General features: G+C 41.3%; 1 protein-coding gene across 2 annotated transcripts in view; it reads left to right on the top strand.

The window, feature by feature from the left end:
* TTC27 (tetratricopeptide repeat domain 27) overlaps nucleotides 1-19,228 on the top strand; it is a 370,180-nt gene that overhangs the window by 291,498 nt on the left and 59,454 nt on the right. For both annotated transcript variants that reach the window (XM_044290184.1, XM_044290186.1), the window contains 3 exons: nucleotides 3,393-3,488; nucleotides 5,281-5,403; nucleotides 5,576-5,803. In XM_044290184.1, the coding sequence (XP_044146119.1) occupies nucleotides 3,393-3,488; nucleotides 5,281-5,403; nucleotides 5,576-5,803 (447 nt within the window). The remainder of the gene's footprint in view (nucleotides 1-3,392; nucleotides 3,489-5,280; nucleotides 5,404-5,575; nucleotides 5,804-19,228) is intronic.

Consider the following 19,228-nt stretch of genomic DNA (forward strand, 5'->3'; position numbering starts at 1 on the left):
ATTCTAAGGTGTGTCAGTGACATGACCAAGCAAGCCAGTTCGTATTTCCTGAGGTTTACTAGCTTAAGTATAAGAATATACAGCCTGCATTAAAAAATTTCATGTTCGTCTGTTAAATGTTATCCTTAGTTTGAAAAAATTCTCCTTGCAAATTGCTTGAGGCTTTCCCGTTAAGGTTTTACTACCTGAAGTGTGGAACCGGTAGTGATTAGAATAATGCCTTGGTTGTGTGCGCGTTGTTTTAGCACATAATAAACAGCACAGGGCTGGTTTATAGAGCGGGAAATACATCTAATTTACTCAGCACAGTTCTAGATATATTGCCCTAACAACGGCACATTTTTCCCGTTTGAGTTAGACAATTAAAGTTTTGCTTATACATTACCTTTCAGAGCCGGCTCCATGATGACTTTTTAATTGCTTTTATGTGGTATATTACAAACATATGGTATCACTCAAAGATTTGTTCAAAGGTGGGGGAAAATGTGGCAAAGTCAAGCAACCTCCCTTTAATTAGTGTCAGATTCCTGTGAAGTAACGCCAGACTGTACAAGCACTACTCCAATCACTTTGTTACTTAGCAGTCCAGTTATACCTCAATTTGTACTGACTGGCTGGGTTTTGGGGGCTCTCAATTTGATGAAGAGCTTATGTCAAAAACATTTTCCTCCTTTCACCAGAATGGAGACACTCCTTTTTGGAAGGAGGACCACAAGAGTGTTCCAGAAGGTGTACATTTTCCTTCGATTAAGAAATAATTAATGGAAAACAAGAGAAATCCAAGTAATTCACAATGTCAAAACAGTGTAAGGATTTCTCGCTCTGTCCTCCTCTCCTAAAAGTTTGACTTAAGTTTATAATAAAAGCTCATTTCTTTGGGCATTGTTCATAGCCAAACATATTTAGGTGTCTCTTTCAGTGCATGATGTATTTTGTATATTTTTTCGGAAGCAGAGCATCTACCTGACCTAGTATGCATGCATTTGCAAGAGCCAAAAATTTAATTTCAATAGTATTTTTAGAAGCAAAAAATGATAGGATTATGAAACTATATAAATTGAAATCTCCAGCTCTATGAACCACTGGTGATTACTTAATTGGAAGGGTTCAAAGTTTTAACAAAAGAAAATGTAAATATTCAGTGTGTCCTGAAAAGTTCTGCAACTTCAATTTAAGTTCCCCACCACTCAACATCTCTGCTCTTGCAAGTTGACAAACAAACCTATTCACCTGAATGGAGCCACTCTGTTCCAGGGAACAGCAGTGAAGGGGTACAACACTAAACCAGAGCTGTTTATCCTTCATTCTTTGGATTGGTGGGGGTTTTAAAGGTCAGACTCCAGCGGTCATAAAGTGATAGCTTCCCAGCGATGTGCCTGCCGCAATGGGTGGGATTTCCACTGTGGATTGTGTTGGTTATTTTGTCCTCTGTATTGCAAGGGAGAAATGTGTGATGAAAATCAGTTGCATAACTTGCAACATACTGTGGATTTAAAACCTGAACTGCAGGTCAATTTACGCTGCAGATTTTTTCTTTCTGATGTATGTATAGGAGATTTCTAAAATTCACATCCATTTGTCACGGGTAATTGGAAAGGGAAAACCACTAGATACACACAAAAGGAAATGGACAACAGTCTAGGCCTCAAAAGCTAAAGAAGAAGGATGGTGACCTCCTAGTAATCCCTAGGCCTTTCCCTAAGGCTGGGTTCACACCTGAGCGTTTTACAGCGTGTTCCTACGCGCTGTAAAACGCTCAACAGGCAAAAACCAATGTTTCCCTATGGGCCTGGTTATCATCTGAGCGTTTTACAGCGCGTACGAACACGCTGTAAACCGCCCTATGCCCCAAGAAATACAGGAGCTTCTTTGGGGCGTATTGTCGCGTGTATTGTGGCATTTTTTCATTGAATGCCTCTGTGGTTAATCACACACATGCGTGTACTGCGCACGTTTCCAAAATACAAAAACGCCCCAAAATACGCCTCAAAACACCTGATAAAAGCGCTAATCGAATACGCTCAGGTGTGAACCCAGCTTTACTCCTGCCAGTATGAGCAGATCCTGATGGTGGAAATTCTTATATGCCGGATACCTATGCCCTGCTAAAATTGATGAGCCCTAGGATAGGTAGCGCGAGTTGAGACCGCTGGTTCCTTCCCAGATGAAGGAACCCGCGTCTCCCTAAGGCCTAGAACCAAAACACAGCAGAGAACAACAAACAGACAAGGCAAATAGTACTTAGCTTTTAGATGTATGGAGAAGCAGGAGATCCAAGACCAACAAGCTCTAGCAACTCCAAGAGAAAATATCAACCGCATGGTCAGCAGTGTGAGGCAGACCTAAATAGAGCCTCATCACTGATAACAAGCAGAACCTGAGGAGAGGTGAGATCCTGCCAAACAACAACATACAAAGAGGAAAACAGAGAGACCTGTCAGATAGCCTCACGTGCAGCAAGTCTATCCGATCTTCTCACCTCTGTCACGGGAGGGACCGTGACACATTATGCAGCTACTGTGGAACACTGCAAATTTGCCAAGTAATTAGGCTGCGTTCACATCTCAGTTAGAGATGATTGGGCAGCCCAGTCTGTCTGGCTATGTGAGGGGCAAAAAATGCCGAATCCTGGCATTTACCTGGCCAGATCCCAGTCAATAAGTATCTGGCGGTGAACTGTTGAATGCGGCAATGCTGGATCCGGTGAACGCTGGCAGGCTGTTCACTTCCAAAACAGCCTGCCAGAAACGTTCACCGAAGATGTGATTGTAGCCTTACCTGGAACCATAATTTCTACATTAAGACAACATAGGACGACATAGGGTTGGTTGTGAGTTGCTCAGCTCCCCCACTGATTCCCTATGGAAAAATATTGTAAACCACTTTGTAACCAATGTTAGAAAAATTTAAAGAATGTATTGGATGTTTTGGTTTGGTTAAGGAGATCCAGAGATAGATGCCATGGAGCCCAATTCTTAATAAGAAATAGCTTAAGCGGTTACTACGTTTCCTAAGGTATTTCTCATCTTGGGAAAACAATTATAGTATGTATTACATGTCTTGCTTTGGAGATTCTGTGAGAGTACACTAAGGAAGGTGTCAATTGCAGACATCATTATTTTTAGTTTAACCTCATAACATTCTTTTTGGGTTATTGATTTCAGCTAACTATAAATTACAGATAGTGTTGAGCAAACTTGTGTTTTCAAGTTTGGTGTACAAGGTTCGGGATATCTAAGAATTCTGTTATGGATTCCGCTACCACGGACCATAAGTTATGGTATCCATAAAGGAATTCTTAGATAAGCCGAACCTTGTACGCCGAACTTGAAAACACTAATTTGGTCATCCCTAATTACAGAGTCTAATAGTTTTTCTTCTGCTATTATCAGGCTTTAGCCGACCAGTTTGAAGAAAAGAGCCCTCCAGTCACTGAGCGCATGAAAGTTTTCTTTTGCTCTAACATGCCCCCAATCTGGGATATTCAAGTAGGTGAAATGTTGGATTTTGTGTGAAATTGGTTTGAATTCTCTATCGTTTTATTGTTCTTGTCACTCCTGATTAGAAAGGTAGTTCTACCCAGAATAAAATGATGTGTAGAGTGCCTTCCTCTTGCAGACCTACATATATCCCACGTCATAGATTGAAGAAGAGGGCACATAGATTTCTCATTCCTACTGCTATTAATAACTACACAGATTGCATAGATATTGTATTTGATTGCGGCACTTTTTAAAAGATCTGCCTTGTGTAAGTCACCAGCATACAAGTCACTTATTTTCATATTCACATATAGCTGTTTACATTTTAAAAGTAATTTTCCAGAAAATGACCTAGTCTAGTTTTATTTATTATTGCCCCAGGCTAGTTTCTGTTATAAAAAAAAATGCTAACTTCATGTTTGCGACTTTTTAAATGCCATTTTGCCTATATCTAGGCCTAACTGGAGTTTATAGGCCAGTGGGCTTGGCACATTTATTAGCTCTGAGCTGCCGTAGATTTCAGTCTAGGCGCCTGGACTGGTGGTATCATAAATTAGGGGCATCCTCTGGCAGTGCAGGGGATTTAATAGACCATCATAGATCTTATGATAAATTCCCCTCACAGTGTTTAAATAATGTTGAGTACATTTTTTTTGTTGGTTGTTTTATGATCATATCACTATATGAAAAAAAAAATCTTGAATTATTATAGATTCCACACTGAGCACTCACAGTAGGCTAACACTTTGTTGTTTTCCCCTGTAGATTAAAAGCCCTATTACACCAATAGATAATCGCTAAGATGATCACTAATAGAGATGAGCGAACTTCTGTTTTAAGTTCGGCGTCTAAAGTTCGGGTTTGGATTAGCGGAGAATCCCGATCTGGAACCGGATATGGATTCCGACTTCCGTTGTGGTCCGTGGTAGCGGAATCAATAATGGCCGATTATTGATTCCGCTACCACGGACCACAACGGAAGTCGGAATCCATATCCGGTTCCAGATCGGGATTCTCCGCTAATCCAAACCCGAACTTTAGACGCCGAACTTAAAACAGAAGTTCGCTCATCTCTAATCACTAATGAGCATTTGTATGCGATCATCTGGCAGTTTAATACTTCCGCTGATTACCCGATGGACGAGCAAACGCTCATTTATTGGGTAATCAGGATCTCTAAAAATCTTTGTTTGCTGGCGGAAGATCATGCCGTGTAATAGGCGCTTTGCTGCTGGCAAACAATGATAAGTATAGGGACAAGAGATTGCATTAATGATCGCTCATCTCTATATGGAGGAGGAGGTCACCGCATGTAATAGCAGCAGTCTCCTCCTCTAGCGAGCAGGTGATTGACGGGAGAGAAGGCTTCTCTCCCGACAATCACCTGGCTGATTTCAGTGTAATAGTATCTTAACTTTTTAAAGTCATCTCTAGGGATAAGAGAAGCGAGCTTCAGATCCTAGATCTGAAGTCACTTTGCTCAAAACTTCAGAATAACACTGTACGGAGATCTGTCTCCATACAGCATTAAAATGTATGGCCTCCAAGACTTCGGTGAATAACTTCAGTGCTTGATTTTTAAACTGGAAAACCATTTTAAAACTTGCATTCGAACTCCGCTTCAGTTCTGAGGTACCAGTAAATTTGGGCCATTACCTTGCTAATCTTTCACGCTTATTGTTTGTGGGTATCCAGGCTCTATCCTCTGATCACTGCTTTACTGTGATCTACTTTTTGGCTACAATTCCCTATAAAAGGTGAAATATTAAATATGTGTTTGTTTTTGTCCACTTTAAAGCGACAACTTGCAGGTTTACTATTTGAACTGGGATGCACCAATTCTGCTCTGCAAATTTTTGAGAAGCTGGAAATGTGGGAAGATGTTGTTATTTGTTATGAACGAAGTGGACAACATGGAAAGGTAAGAAAGCAACCAATTGGACCAAGAGTCATAATAAACTGAATAAATCAGAAATAACATTAATCAAATGTAAATGTTTTAGCAAGATCACCCTCATCACTATGCTTTGACATTTGATCTCATCAGTAACATGTTTATCTTCTCTAACATTTTTTATCTTTATTTTTACTAGTCTGAGCAAATTGTGAGACAGGAATTAGAAAAAGAGGAGACACCACACCTTTACTGCCTCCTTGGAGATGTTCTGCGGGACCATCAGTATTATGACAGAGCATGGGAAATGTCAAAACATCGCAGTGCCCGTGCTCAACGATCCAAAGGACTTCTCCATCTGCGGAATCGCGAATTCCAGCAGTGTATAGAATGCTTTGAAAAATCTGTGGCAGTTAACCCAATGCAGGTAAAGTTGAAAAATGGCAATCACTTTGTGTTAATACAACCCCAATTCCAAAAAAGTTGGGAGGCTGTTAAAATGTAAATAAATGTAAATGAAAGCCTTATGGCAGCAACTTATCTAAAAAAAAAAGTTGGGACAGGGCCATGTTCTTCTTGCCAGATTTTTCTTTTCAGGATGAGCCAAATGTTTTCTATTGTTGAAAGCTCTTGATTTTTCTTCTGCGATGGATGCAGTGTGTGGTTTAGCATTGTCTTGCTGAAATATGCAAGGCCTTCCCTGAAAGGGACGTTATCTGGATGGAAGCATATGTTGCTCTAAAACCTCTTTTACTGTTTAAAATTGATAGTGCCTTTCCACATATGTAAGCTGCCCACACCATATGCACTAATGCAACCCCATACTATCAGAGATACAGGCTTTTAAACTGCATGTTGATAAAAGGCTGGATGGTCCCTCTCCTCTTGACTCTGCAGAACACAGCATCTGTGGTTTCCAAAAATAATTTAGAATTTTGATTCAGCTGACCACAGAATGGTTTTCCATTTTGCCTCAGTCAAACTTAAATGAGTTCTAGTGTAGAGAAGATTGCGTTTCTGGATCATATCGACAAATGGCTTCTTTTTTATATGATACATGTTTAACTTGGATTTGTGGATTGCACATCAAACCAAGGGGGGTTCTGTAATCCATATCCAATGTGCATACTATATCTTATTTGTGATCTTATTTATCTAACCAGACTAATAATGGTCAACCAAAATTATTGTAAGGGCGTCAAATGTAGCTTATTCATGGGGCCACACAATCACCTTTAGCCATGTTTGAGTCATATGGTAGGAGCACACCTAAATAAAGTTCCAAATCTGAGTTTCTGGCATCTGTTGTTGTTTTTGGTAAATGCAAAAGGAGGAAACATAGACCAGAAGCACATAAACATACACACAACTCAACTTTTGCAGATGGGAAAGATGCCATGGTGCCCCCATATTGGGAGGAGAGCAGAGTAGCTCATCTGGTTTTTATGCTTAAGAGCACTCAGTATACTCAGTATCAAATGAATTTGGCAGCACAGCAAAGCCAAATGTGAAATGCCTGAATAATACTAGAGACAATTACTTATTTAATCTTTTATTTGACTTAAGTTGACTATGCCTTTAAATAGCATTGAAAATTCCAGAAATTGATGTAATGGCATTAGACGCCTCTGATAAGATAACGGACATCATTTTAGTTAATTGGAGGTTTACCTGTGGCGGTATTGTAAGGCCTACCTTCAAGCCCTACTTGCCTCTGTGCTTGACATCATAGGAAAATCAAAAGAAATCGACAAACATAAAATGCTTTGTTGAGCTCTACAAGTCATATACCTCATTGGGAGCAATTTCCAAACACCTAAAGGTACCATGTTCCTCTGTTCAAATAATAATTTGCAAGTTTATTCTCCATGAAACCACACAGCCATCACACCGTTCAAGAAGGAGACACATTCTCCTAGAGATGAACGTTCTTTGGTGCGAAAATGCAAATCAATCCAAGAACAGCTAACGACCTTGTGAAGATGCTGGAGGAAACACATGCACAAGTATTGATATCAACAGAAAAATGTGTCCTGTATTGATATGACCTAAAAGGCTGCTCAGCGATAAAGAATCCAGTGCTCCAAAACTGTCATAAAAAGCCAGGTAGCCATTTGAATCTGGGAACAAAGATATCACTTTTTGATGATCGTAATGTCTGGAGAAAATGTGGGGAGGCTTGCAAGCCAAAGAACACTATCCCAACCGTGAAACATGGTGGTGGTAGCACCATGTTGTGGGAGTGCTTTACTGCAGGAAGGATTGGTGGACTTCACAGACTAGGTAACATCATAACTACAGCTGAGCTAATAATTTTGTATGAATCAAATATGTTAAAAAAAATCTTCCTCCTTGATCAGTGAGGGGCTGGCCATGCTGCTCAAGAGACTTCCTTCTCCCCCTTGATTGATAGGGCCAGACATCTCCCATGGCCCTGTCAGTCTTGTGCCTGCACCATTACTCTAGTTGGTATCACACTATCTTAATAGCACTCATGCCAACTGTGCATGCACCTTGATGTGAGCAGCTCATGTGCAGTCTGAGTCTACACTGGTCAGATAGCAGCAGCAGAGCCTCTGCACTTGTGCCACTACTTGGAGCAATGGCGCAGGGGTGAGATTGGACCAGGTGAGATGTCAGGCTTCGTCAGTTGGGGTTTGGGGGAGGGAGTCTCTCAAGCAGAAGAGCCAGCACCTTGCTGCTCAGGGAGGCCAATTATACGAATTGATCCACTCATCACTATTTATAAGGAAAGACAAGATAGATGAAAGAAATTAAAGCTTGTGCATAAATGTGTCTTCCTGTCCATAGAACATTTATGGGCAGTATTGAAAAAAGTGTGTGTGAGCAACAAGGCTTACAAGTCTAAATCAGTTATACAAGTTCCGTCAGGAGGAATTGGGCTACAATTCCAGCAACTTCTTGTGATAGTCTTGTGGAAGGCTACCTAAAACTTTTGAATACTAACCACATGTATGTAGACTTCTGAGACACTGGGAATGTGATGAAATAAAACCTAGAATAAATCATTGGCTAGTATTATTCTGACATTTTACATTCTTAACATATAGTAGTGCTCCTAAGTATTCTAAGACAGGGAATGTGCATTAGGATTAAATGTCAGGAACTGTGAAAAACTGTTGAATGCATGTGGCTAAAGTGTATGTAAACTTATAACTTCAGTTGTATGTATGTGTACATATAGATTTTTGTTCCTTTCTCTTGGATTTGAGAAAAATAATAATCACATCATCTGAACTTACAGTTTAAACATGGTTTCACATAGCATGGTAGACTTAGAATAACACTATTGACTGGCAATGTCTCCTGGAATTTTGGTCATTTGAGTGACAAAGTATGAGTTCCAGTTTATATAAGGGTATGCATTATCATTGAATCGTAAGAGGATTTTCCAAAGGTAAAGAGTTCAGTTGTATATTCCATTTTCATAAAATGTCAGTAGGTAAAGTTTGTGTTACTTAAGACCAATAACAGTTGGATTAGAATTTGTTTGAAATTTAAAAGAGTAGCCTGATAAAACATAACAAGCAGCATGGCCCTTTTTCTGAAGAGCCCTACAAGTCGGATAGCCAAGGTAAACTTTGATATATAGTTAAATAGATAAAACCACATAGCATTAAAGGTTCACTGAGTTTTTCCCAAATTTTTTATATGTCATGGTAACAGTGTTTTAAACGGTGGGGGTCTGAGTGCTGAGACCCCAACTGATTGTTAGAACGAGGAGAGAGAAGTGTTCGCATAGCACACTCTCCATCTCTCTCAGCAGTGCAGAAGATGGAATCAGGATGGACCCATAGACTTTCTATTGGGTCTGCCTCGCTTCCTCTTCTGCAGCGTTTAGAGAGAGTGTGATATGTGAGCACCTCTCTCTTTTTGTTCTACTGATTGTGGGAGTCTCAGCTCTCAGACCCCCACCAATCAAGACCTTTGATATGTCACTATGGCAAAGCAAAAGTTTTGTTAAAGCCAAGTGACCATTTAATTTTTAGGACTACATCAATATGCTTACTCTCACTCTCTCAATAATAGGAATTGTGTGGTATCTACAACATACTCTCATTGAGAAAAAAAATAACCCCCAGCTATACTGTAAATGTGGGATTGCTGCAAAACTCTGCATGCAGTTATGTCTCAGGCAGATATGTAAATGTTTCAAGTGCGGTCCAATTAGACACTGGGTCTTGCCCCGAGTGCGTAAAAGTGTTTTCCCCACTGGCCTATAAAAAAAAAGCTCTCAGAGACTGGTTTTACACAAGCTAGTTCAACGCGTTAAACCCGCAGTGTGTGTCTGCTGAAGCTCCCACACTGACCTCCCTAGCACTGTCGGGGTCACATAATACTGACATAATGTTGTCAGTGTTATACAATACGTTCCAGAACTCTAAGGGTTACATAGAATCATAAATCAATATAATGCTGTGCGACCCCGTCAGTGTTAGGGAAGTCAATACAGGAGCTTCTGCAGACACACACTGCGAGTTCAATGCATTGAACTCGCTCATGTGAAACGAGCCAGAGACTACTTTTGGGTAGTGTACCTCTTGGCAAGAGATTCTTGAATGTTAGACATGCCTCTATGACACACTCAAATATTTTGCCTAGTTCACAGAATTTGAGAGGGGGCACATCAGTGGACTGGGAAAAGCTGGATGGGCGCTTCAATGAATTGCCACCATCTGGACCATTCTGAGCTAGCTATTAGGAGGTATTTGGAGCAGTGGTAAAGTGAGGGCAAGCAGGCTCTGGACATCCCTGACAGACTACCAGTAGAGAAGATCGTTTTCATCTGCCGGCAAATGTGAACATTTCCCACAGTTTCATTGTATGCTATGCAAACACAGGTGGCTCCTTCATTACACACCCCTGTCTCTGCCCAGATCATTTCCACGTGGTCATCAGAAGGAAATTTGGTGTCATGGCCCCCATTACGTTTGTCCTTCTATTGAGAGCCAGCCACTTTCACCTTTGTTTGAAGTGGTGTCATGAACGAGAAACCTAAACTGCTATGGACTAGAATCTTATCTTTTTTAGCAATGAATTCAGGTTTTGTTTGGGATTCCAGGAGGGACAAGTTTGAGTAGGGAGGTTCTCATGGTTAACGCTTCAATCCTGCCTTTGCTATGGAGTGACCCACTGCCCCAGCTGCTGGTGTAATGATCAGGGCAGCCGTCAAATACAGAAGTCGGTCACCAGTAGTAGAAATACGAGGGACACAATAGCTCAGCCATATTTGCAGGACATCCTGTGTCCATGTGTTGCCACTGATGGCAGGACTTCCAGCTGGCATTTTTCAGTAGGATAATTCTCGCACATGCATAGCAAGGGTTTCCCAGGAATGTCTCTACCAGGTAGCAACACTTCCTTGGCCGCTGTTGGGTTGCCAGATTTATCAACAATTGAGCATGCGAGCTTTGGCAACCTACGAATGTGCAGGTTCTACAGGCCCAGCTGCTTTCTTGGCAAATGTGCTGCAGGATAAAATATGGAACCTGTATGCCTCCATGCCCTACCACAGGGCTGGCCAACCTGAGGCTCTCCAGCTGTTGCAAAACTACAACTCCCAGCATGCCCAGTCTGCCTACAGCTATCAGTCTACAGCACGGCATGGTGGGAGTTGTAGTTTTACAACAGCTGGAGAGCCGCAGGTTGGCCAGCCCTGCCCTACCATATCTCATCATGTATCCAGGCTAGAGGCGGCTCAACGGTGTACTAGAGCCTCCTTTTAATTGTACAGTTTCCCACAATAAACGTATCCTTTCGCTCTAATATCACTTACATACACTCACCTAAAGAATTATTAGGAACACCATACTAATACGGTGTTCGACCCCTTTTTGCCTTCAGAACTGCCTTAATTCTGTGTGGCATTGATTCAACAAGGTGCTGATCGCATTCTTTAGAAATGTTGGCCCATATTGATAGGATAGCATTTTGCAGTTGATGGAGATTTGAGGGATGCACATCCAGGGCACGAAGCTCCACCACATCCCAAAGATGCTCTATTGGGTTGAGATCTGGTGACTGTGGGGGCCATTTTAGTACAGTGAACTCATTGTCATGTTCAAGAAACCAATTTGAAATGATTCGAGCTTTGTGACATGGTGCATTATCCTGCTGGAATTAGCCATCAGAGGATGAGTACATGGTGGTCGTGAAGGGATGGACATGGTCAGAAACCATGCTCAGGTAGCCCTTGGCATTTAAACGATGGCCAATTGGCACTAAGGGGCCTAAAGTGTGCCCAGAAAACATCCCCCACACCATTACACCACCACCACCAGCCTGCACAGTGGTAACAAGGCATGATGGATACATGTTCTCATTCTGTTTACGCCAAATTCAGACTCTACCATTTGAATGTCTCAACAGAAATCGAGACTCATCAGACCAGGCAACATTTTTCCAGTCTTCAACAGTCCAATTTTGGTGAGCTCGTGCAAATTGTAGCCTCTTTTTCCTATTTGGTGGAGATGAGTGATACCCGGTGGGGTCTTCTGCTGTTGTAGCCCATCCGCCTCAAGGTTGTGCATGTTGTGGCTTCACAAATGCTTTGCTGCATACCTCGGTTGTAACGAGTGGTTATTTCAGTCAACGTTGCTCTTCTATCAGCTTGAATCAGTCGGCCCATGCTCCTCTGACCTCTAGCATCAACAAGGCGTTTCCGCCCACAGGACGTTTTTCCCTTTTCACACCATTCTTTGTAAACCCTAGAAATGGTTGTGCGTGAAAATCCCAGTAACTGAGCAGATTGTGAAATACTCAGACCGGCCCGTCTGGCACCAACAACCATGTCACGCTCAAAATTGCTTAAATCACCTTTCTTTCCCATTCTGACATTCAGTTTGGAGATCAGGAGATTGTCTTGACCAGGACCACAACCCTACATGCATTGAAGCAACTGCCATGTGATTGGTTGACTAGATAATCGCATTAATGAGAAATAGAACAGGGTGTTCCTAATAATTCTTTAGGTGAGTGTATATCATCATTACATTCACACGTATAAAGTTGCATTTGATTCCAAACATCTCCTTTTTAGTGCTCTTTTTTTTTCTTTTTTTTTGCAATGAGTGTGTATATTTATGTGTGATTAGTGTAGGATTGATGCTGGTGCCACTGCGTGGGATGTGCGTAGGATTTCAGATCATCCACTTTTAACTGTTAGAAAAAAATATCAGCAATCTGTAGCTCAATGGAGACATGCAGAGATAGAAGGGAAAACTTAAAATGTCCCTGGTTTATAATTAACTGTACACTGTTTTAGAGATATGATACAATCGTTCAACCAGAATGGAAAATGGTGTCGCAATGGTATCACAAGAGTCGATATGCATCCGATCACTTTCTGTAATCAATCATACAGCATTTGCAGGCAGATTTCAAATCTATCTGCTGCCCATGTATTTATACAGTTCCAGATTCCTGCATTTAACATGAGGACAGACACATCTCAACTTTTAAATTATAGGAAATTAATTCTGTGTATTCACAAAGGTTCAAAGTAATTTTAGAAATACAAAACACATAGCAGAGTATAGGCCAAGACGGAATTTCATCTTTTTATGGCTTTTTAGGGGCACCACTTCATAACATAGTAGGTTTACTGCAGTCATACAGTATGTAAAATATTGCAGTGATCTATGCCGAGTGATGAGCTTAGACCTACAGATGGATTTGTGTTCATTTCGAAAGCTGTATACACAGTATGTGTGCTACCTTCACCGTCAGATCAGCCGCTGTGCAGTCAGAAATAACAGCATGTGTCTCTCTAAAGTTGATTTATTTTACGTGTTTGTCTTGCACACGTGTTCTGTCAGCTGCTGTACGTGTTAAGATCTTATCTCAATAGATCTGACTACCTGTTTATCTAAGGAGCCTTGTGCAAAGGCTTTTCTTTTGTCCTATAGCTCCACGTGTATGTCGCTTCAAAATGTCTGTATGCTTGTACGTTAGCGTATTACATTGGTATGTTGTTGTTATTTTATCACGATCTTGCTTGTCATTTAACCATTTGTTAATTGTTGCTTTTGGGTCATGTCTTGTATTATATGCAGTCAGAAGGTTTTATTATTTGGTCTGTAACATTCTAAGGCTAAGTTCACATCGTAGGCTCCTTTAGCGACCTCTGTCACAGATTCCATTAAAAATGCTGCACTATTTTATCCGGTAAAATGCTGGGCTCCCTAATGAAAACCCGACCGTTACCATTATAGTTAATGGGGACTATCGGGTGCTGTTTGTTTCGGTCAGTTGACAGAAATGCCTCTTCTGTTCCTTTTGTTCTGCTTCTGTAACGGATCGGAACCACGAAAATGACGAGCGGAGATGTCAGCTGTTGCTTTTCATATACAGTCACACACAGTTTCTGTAGAAATAGACATAGGGGGTCATTTATAAAAGAATGGCACTACCGGAAGATGCACCTAATTTATGACGAGATGCCTAGCTCGAAATCTGCCTGGAGTAGATTTGAATTGTCATTTACGCCAGGAAACTGGTATGTTAGTGAGTCTGCCGAAGCTGATGGCTCTGCCACACCACCCCGCCACATAGAACGAAGCAAAAAGTAGAATGAAAGCTATAAAAGTGTAGCTCCACTTGTATTGAAACTTGAGACACAAGCATTTTACATTTCGGTAACTACCTTGGCAACAAACTAAAATCTGCTCCTTTTTAATGATCAGTGAATGCTTTTAAAGTGGGAATTTGTAGTGTGTAGCTAATGTGTAGGCACATAATAGGCACATTAGTGCCCTTTACTAACTGCCAATATTCAAGTAAGTGCATTGATTATGTCTATATTCAGGTAAGTACGCTGAGAGGGTTGGGATTTGGATCCACAAAATTTTCCTATAATAAAACTGATTTGGGAATGAATATGTGATGTATGCAGACATAAGTGATCCTAAAAGGTTTGCAGACATTTTAGCCCCTTGTGCCTACAGTTGTATTGCATATACGCAGTCAGTACGAGGAGGGGCATGTATTAAAGAGGATCTGTCCCTTCTCCTGGGATGTTTTGTTTAGTAAGGCTACTTGCATCCCCCATGCAATGCTAGTTCTGGAGCATTTTCACATAATTCTTTGTTATGTCATCTGTTATACTTTCTAGAGGTTTATGAATGGATTGCCAGCAGTCTGCAATAAAAGTCCAACTGGGTGTTACCAGTTGGTGAGGTGTGTGCCCCTCACAGTCTGATACCATCCAATAAATTTTGCCAGTATCAAATAGTGCAAGCACCCCCTCCAACTGGTAACAGGTATGCAGACTGGTAACTTTTACTGCAGACTGCGGCAAACATTCTGTTTTAAATGGGATGATCTGCTGCCCTGAAACAGTGATTTTAGGTGACTGCCACAAATGCTAAAAATGCTTATCCATGAAATTGACTCCTCTGAATGTTAGTTAATGTAGTGCTGGCATTCCGTGCCCACTGCTGCACCATTTGCAGGCAGGGGCGCCATGCTACTCGCCCAAGCGGCCTTTCCATTCTGATGGTGGTCCAGTCCCACTCTAGCCAGCGGTGCTTAAAGTGTCTTCTGCAGACTGTGGCCTGCATACTGTTTCTAAGGCCTCCAGACTTATACTATGGGGCGTGCTCGCTCACTTTCCTCCTCTTAAACGGCCAGCACGTGCATCAAAATTGTTCCCCAGTCTATGGCAGGCCATCTCTGGGTATACTAGGAACCGTCCCTGAGCTTTGCCTGAGCTTAGGTTCCTAGTTTCTAATTTACCAGCGAAGGTGCATGCTACTGTCTGATTGCCCATGTACTGAACTTCTGTCTGACATTTGACCCTGATTCTCCACTGTATGCCCTGACCTTAGCCTGTTTCTCATATTGACCCATTGCCACCTGTCCTGACCTCAGCCTGTCTCCTGACTACAACAATTACCTGACCCCTCAGTGGTTCGCAACAGTGTCTCTGACCAGCATGGGTCAGCCACCAACTACACTGGGACTATCTCAAGAGGTGGCAGCCTTTTGGCTCCCCTGCATCGAAGACCATATGCCTGTATAAGGGGTTAAAGGGTGAAAACCAGTGGACTACCAGAATAACACCTTTAGAATTAGCTGAAAGTCAAACTGGTTAGTTGGTATAGTTGGTTTATCCAAGTCGGATATTTTTGAGACTGTCACAGTCGCAGCATGTTGAATTTCATCACCATTGACTATCATTGCAAAATACAATACAGTACAGAAACCTTTGTTTGCAATTAGAGAGGTCAGACGTTTCCTGTAGTTCTTGACCAAGTTTGCACACACTGCAGCAGGGATTTTGGCCCACTCCTCCATACATATCTTCTCCAGGTCTTTCAGGTTTCTGGGCTACATTGAGTTTCAGCTCCCGCCAAAGATTTTCGATTGGGTTCAGGTCTGGTGATTAGCTAGGCCACTCTAGGACCTTGAAATGCTTCTTATTGAGCCACTCCTTAGTTGCCCTGGCTGTGTGTTTCGGGTCATTGTTATGTTGAAAGACCCAGCCATGACCCATCTTCATTGCTCTTACTGAGGGAAGGAGGTTGTTTCGATACATGGCCTCATCCATCCTCTCTTTAATACGGTGCAGTCGCCCTGTCCCCTTAGCAGAAAAGCACCCCCAAAATATGATGTTTCCACCCCCATGCTTCACTGTTGGGACGGTGTTCTAGGGGTTGTACTCATTCTTCTTTATCCAAACACGGCGAGTGGAGTTGATACCAAAAAGTTCTATTTTGGTCCTATCTGATCACATGACCTTCTCCCATGCCTCTTCTGGATCATACAGATGGTCATTGACGAACTTCAAACGGGTCTGGACATGTGCTGGCGTGAGCAGGGGGACCTTGCGTGTCCTGTAGGATTTTATTCCATGACGGCATAGTGTGTTAAGGTAATCTCTGTGGTTCCAGCTCTCTTCAGGTCATTAACCAGGTTCTCCCGTGTAGTTCTGGGCTGATTCATGACCTTTCTCAGAATCATCCTTACCCCACGAGGCGAGATCTTGCATGGAGCCCCAGACCGAGGAAGATTGGCAGTCATCTTGTGTTTCTTCCATTTTCGAATACTTGCACCAACAGTTGTTGCCTTCTCACTAAGCTGCTTGGTTATTGTCCTGTATCCCATCCCAACCTTGTTCAGGTCTACAATTTTGACCGTGGTGTCCTTAGATAGCTCTTTAAACTTGGCCATGATGGAGAGGTTGGAGTGTAATTCATTGATTGAGTGTGTGGACATGTGTCTTTTATACAGGTAAAGAGTTCAAACAGGTGCAATTAATACAGGTAATGAGTGCAGAGTAGGAGGACTTCTTAAAGAAAAACAGGTCTGGGAGAGCCAGAATTCTTGCAGAATTCTGGTAGGTGATCAAATTCTTTTTTTATGCAATAAAATTCTAATAAATTATGTAAAAATCATACAATGTTACTTTCAGATTTATTTTCTATATTTTTTTATTTTTATTCTGTCTCTCACAGTTGAAATATACCTACGATAAAAATTACAGACCTCTTCATTCTTTGTAGGTGTGAAAACTTGCAAAATCACCAGTGTATTGAATACTTATTTCCCCCACTGTAGCTGTAGCCTTTTTGTTGCGCAACACGTCACCATGTAGCTGGACCCTTAACGTGTACTTAATCTTTTTCTCTTTTTTTAATTAAGTTATTCTAAATTGTCCATAATTTATATTTGTAATGCACTTTATGTACTTATTTTACCACGTTTTAGTGACCAAATAGGCACCTGAAGTTCGCTGCCATGTCCTAAACTTTAGATGGCTAGATCACTAAAGTAGTAACATAGGTAAATAAGCAACGTTTTTAATCAAAAATTGTTCAGGTTAGGTACACTTTATACATAAATGGAATACAGGAGTAAATCCACCTGCAAAACTAAATTTATAGATGCCAGATGTGTAAAGAGATGCTTATAGTCTACTGCTGGTTGTACAGAGTAGATGTATAGACATTCTGGATAGTTCTGTGTGTTGGTAACACATAATTTTATTAATAAATGTGTGTTTTAGCAAAACTGTAATATATTATTTAGCACTGCCTTTATTATTTTACCAGAGAGGTCCACTTGTGAAAGGAGATATCCACTAAATTTGGAGGTGGTTCCATGCTGCAAAATATCCACTTGAATATTTTTAAACTTTCATCTTAAGTAGCAATAGTTAATGATGAAAACGCATTAGTGTTGTGCATTCTGCACGCTTGTGGAATCAGAGAGTTTCTGCTTCTAACACATGACTGTGAGCTCTTGTAATGACTTATTGCTGGAATTGAAACTTACAGTTTCATAATAAATAGCTGCAGTAGGTTCCCACTTAATCCAGCAGTCAGTGTGTTGGAGCAATCATGGTTGAGCTCACTGCTATAAATCCTGACAACTCCTCATTCACTTGAAGTCTTTTCAATGACTGAGCATGACCTCTGAAGAGTTTATTGCAAAGTAGATGTTCTTCTAGTTTGCCTATCTGTTTTCACCAATATGTAATCTTGGACTGGCACGTACAGTAGCTGTGACCTCAGGAAGTATCTTGAGGCCTCAGATCTCCAGATTTCACTATGCTGTGAATGTGTCAATTGCTTCTAGACTTTCTTTTGAATGTGTTGTCCCATTTCTATTTATATATCAAACAATTTATTTGAAATGATGCTCACTACTCTGTGTAATCTGAATCATAGTAATGTATAAAGTAGTAACTGTTGTTCTGACTTGATTGAAACTTTAACCTGCTTTAGTAGGACCCCTTATGTCCTCCGTGGTCTAGTTTTATATAGTTTTAAGATATGTACAGTAAGGGCACATTTTTATTTTACTCAGTTCCCTGTTTTATGTCAAAGATTTGCAATACACAGTTGAATGGAGGACACATCCTTTCTTCCCTCAGGACACACTCTGGTATTGGGGCTCCTGCCTGGTGGTAGTTGGGGTCCCCTTGATGGTAGATAATTGTCAGAGTGCAAGGCAGGAGGGCAGGTGCAGTGGGCCAGCAGATGGTGGAGGCAATGACAAGTCGATTTTAGTGATAACAAAGAACAGTCTCTTTACTGAGGATAATCAGAGTTGCAGTACAAACAGAAGCAACACGCACTGTTCTAAAGTATATCACTGTTTAGTCTTCTCCCAATAGCTGTTCATGGGCAGCAACAATAACTTTGCTATTCTTCCAAACTGACCACAGGCATGCAAAACTCTCACAATCAGTACTGCAGTTCCTACGTTGGGGTGCAGGTCCTCAAACAGATGGCCGATCTGTTATATGTGTGGTGGGCGCTCTCAACACATACCCTCTCCACAAACAAAGTATTTTGGCATAAATGAGCATACCTTTACTAACATACACAGACCCTTGTGATCCTAAATAGTCTGCACGTATTTATTTTATTTCTCCCAGGAGTTTGACACTTGCGCTCAGCATAGAGGGATGGAGAATCCTGATAGGAAACTGCCCAGGCACATGCAGTTCCTCTCACTAAGGCTTCTTAGGCCAGACTAATTGGCTGATGCTATAAATTATCCATCTCCTCCCTCAAAGTGTGTGTCTGGGGGTGGGAGGTCAAACCTTCCTCCCTATGAGTAGGGCACAATAAACTAAATAGTGCTATCCATACACAACCCTTGGGATCACATCAAAGTACAGAAGAAACACATTGCCGGAATGTTAAACCTTTGTAGAGTTCCTCTGGGGTACATCTGATAAATTTGACACAAAGTATGCCATCTCAGAGTTGAGGAAAACTGGCTTCAGATATTACCCTCATGATAAATTCTCTCCAAAAACTTTAGAAACTATTTCAACATCTGAGCTTTACACAGACCATGACATTAGTTACCAATCATA

Source organism: Bufo gargarizans, chromosome 4 (genome assembly GCF_014858855.1).
Source record: "Bufo gargarizans isolate SCDJY-AF-19 chromosome 4, ASM1485885v1, whole genome shotgun sequence".
Classification (NCBI taxonomy): domain Eukaryota; kingdom Metazoa; phylum Chordata; class Amphibia; order Anura; family Bufonidae; genus Bufo; species Bufo gargarizans.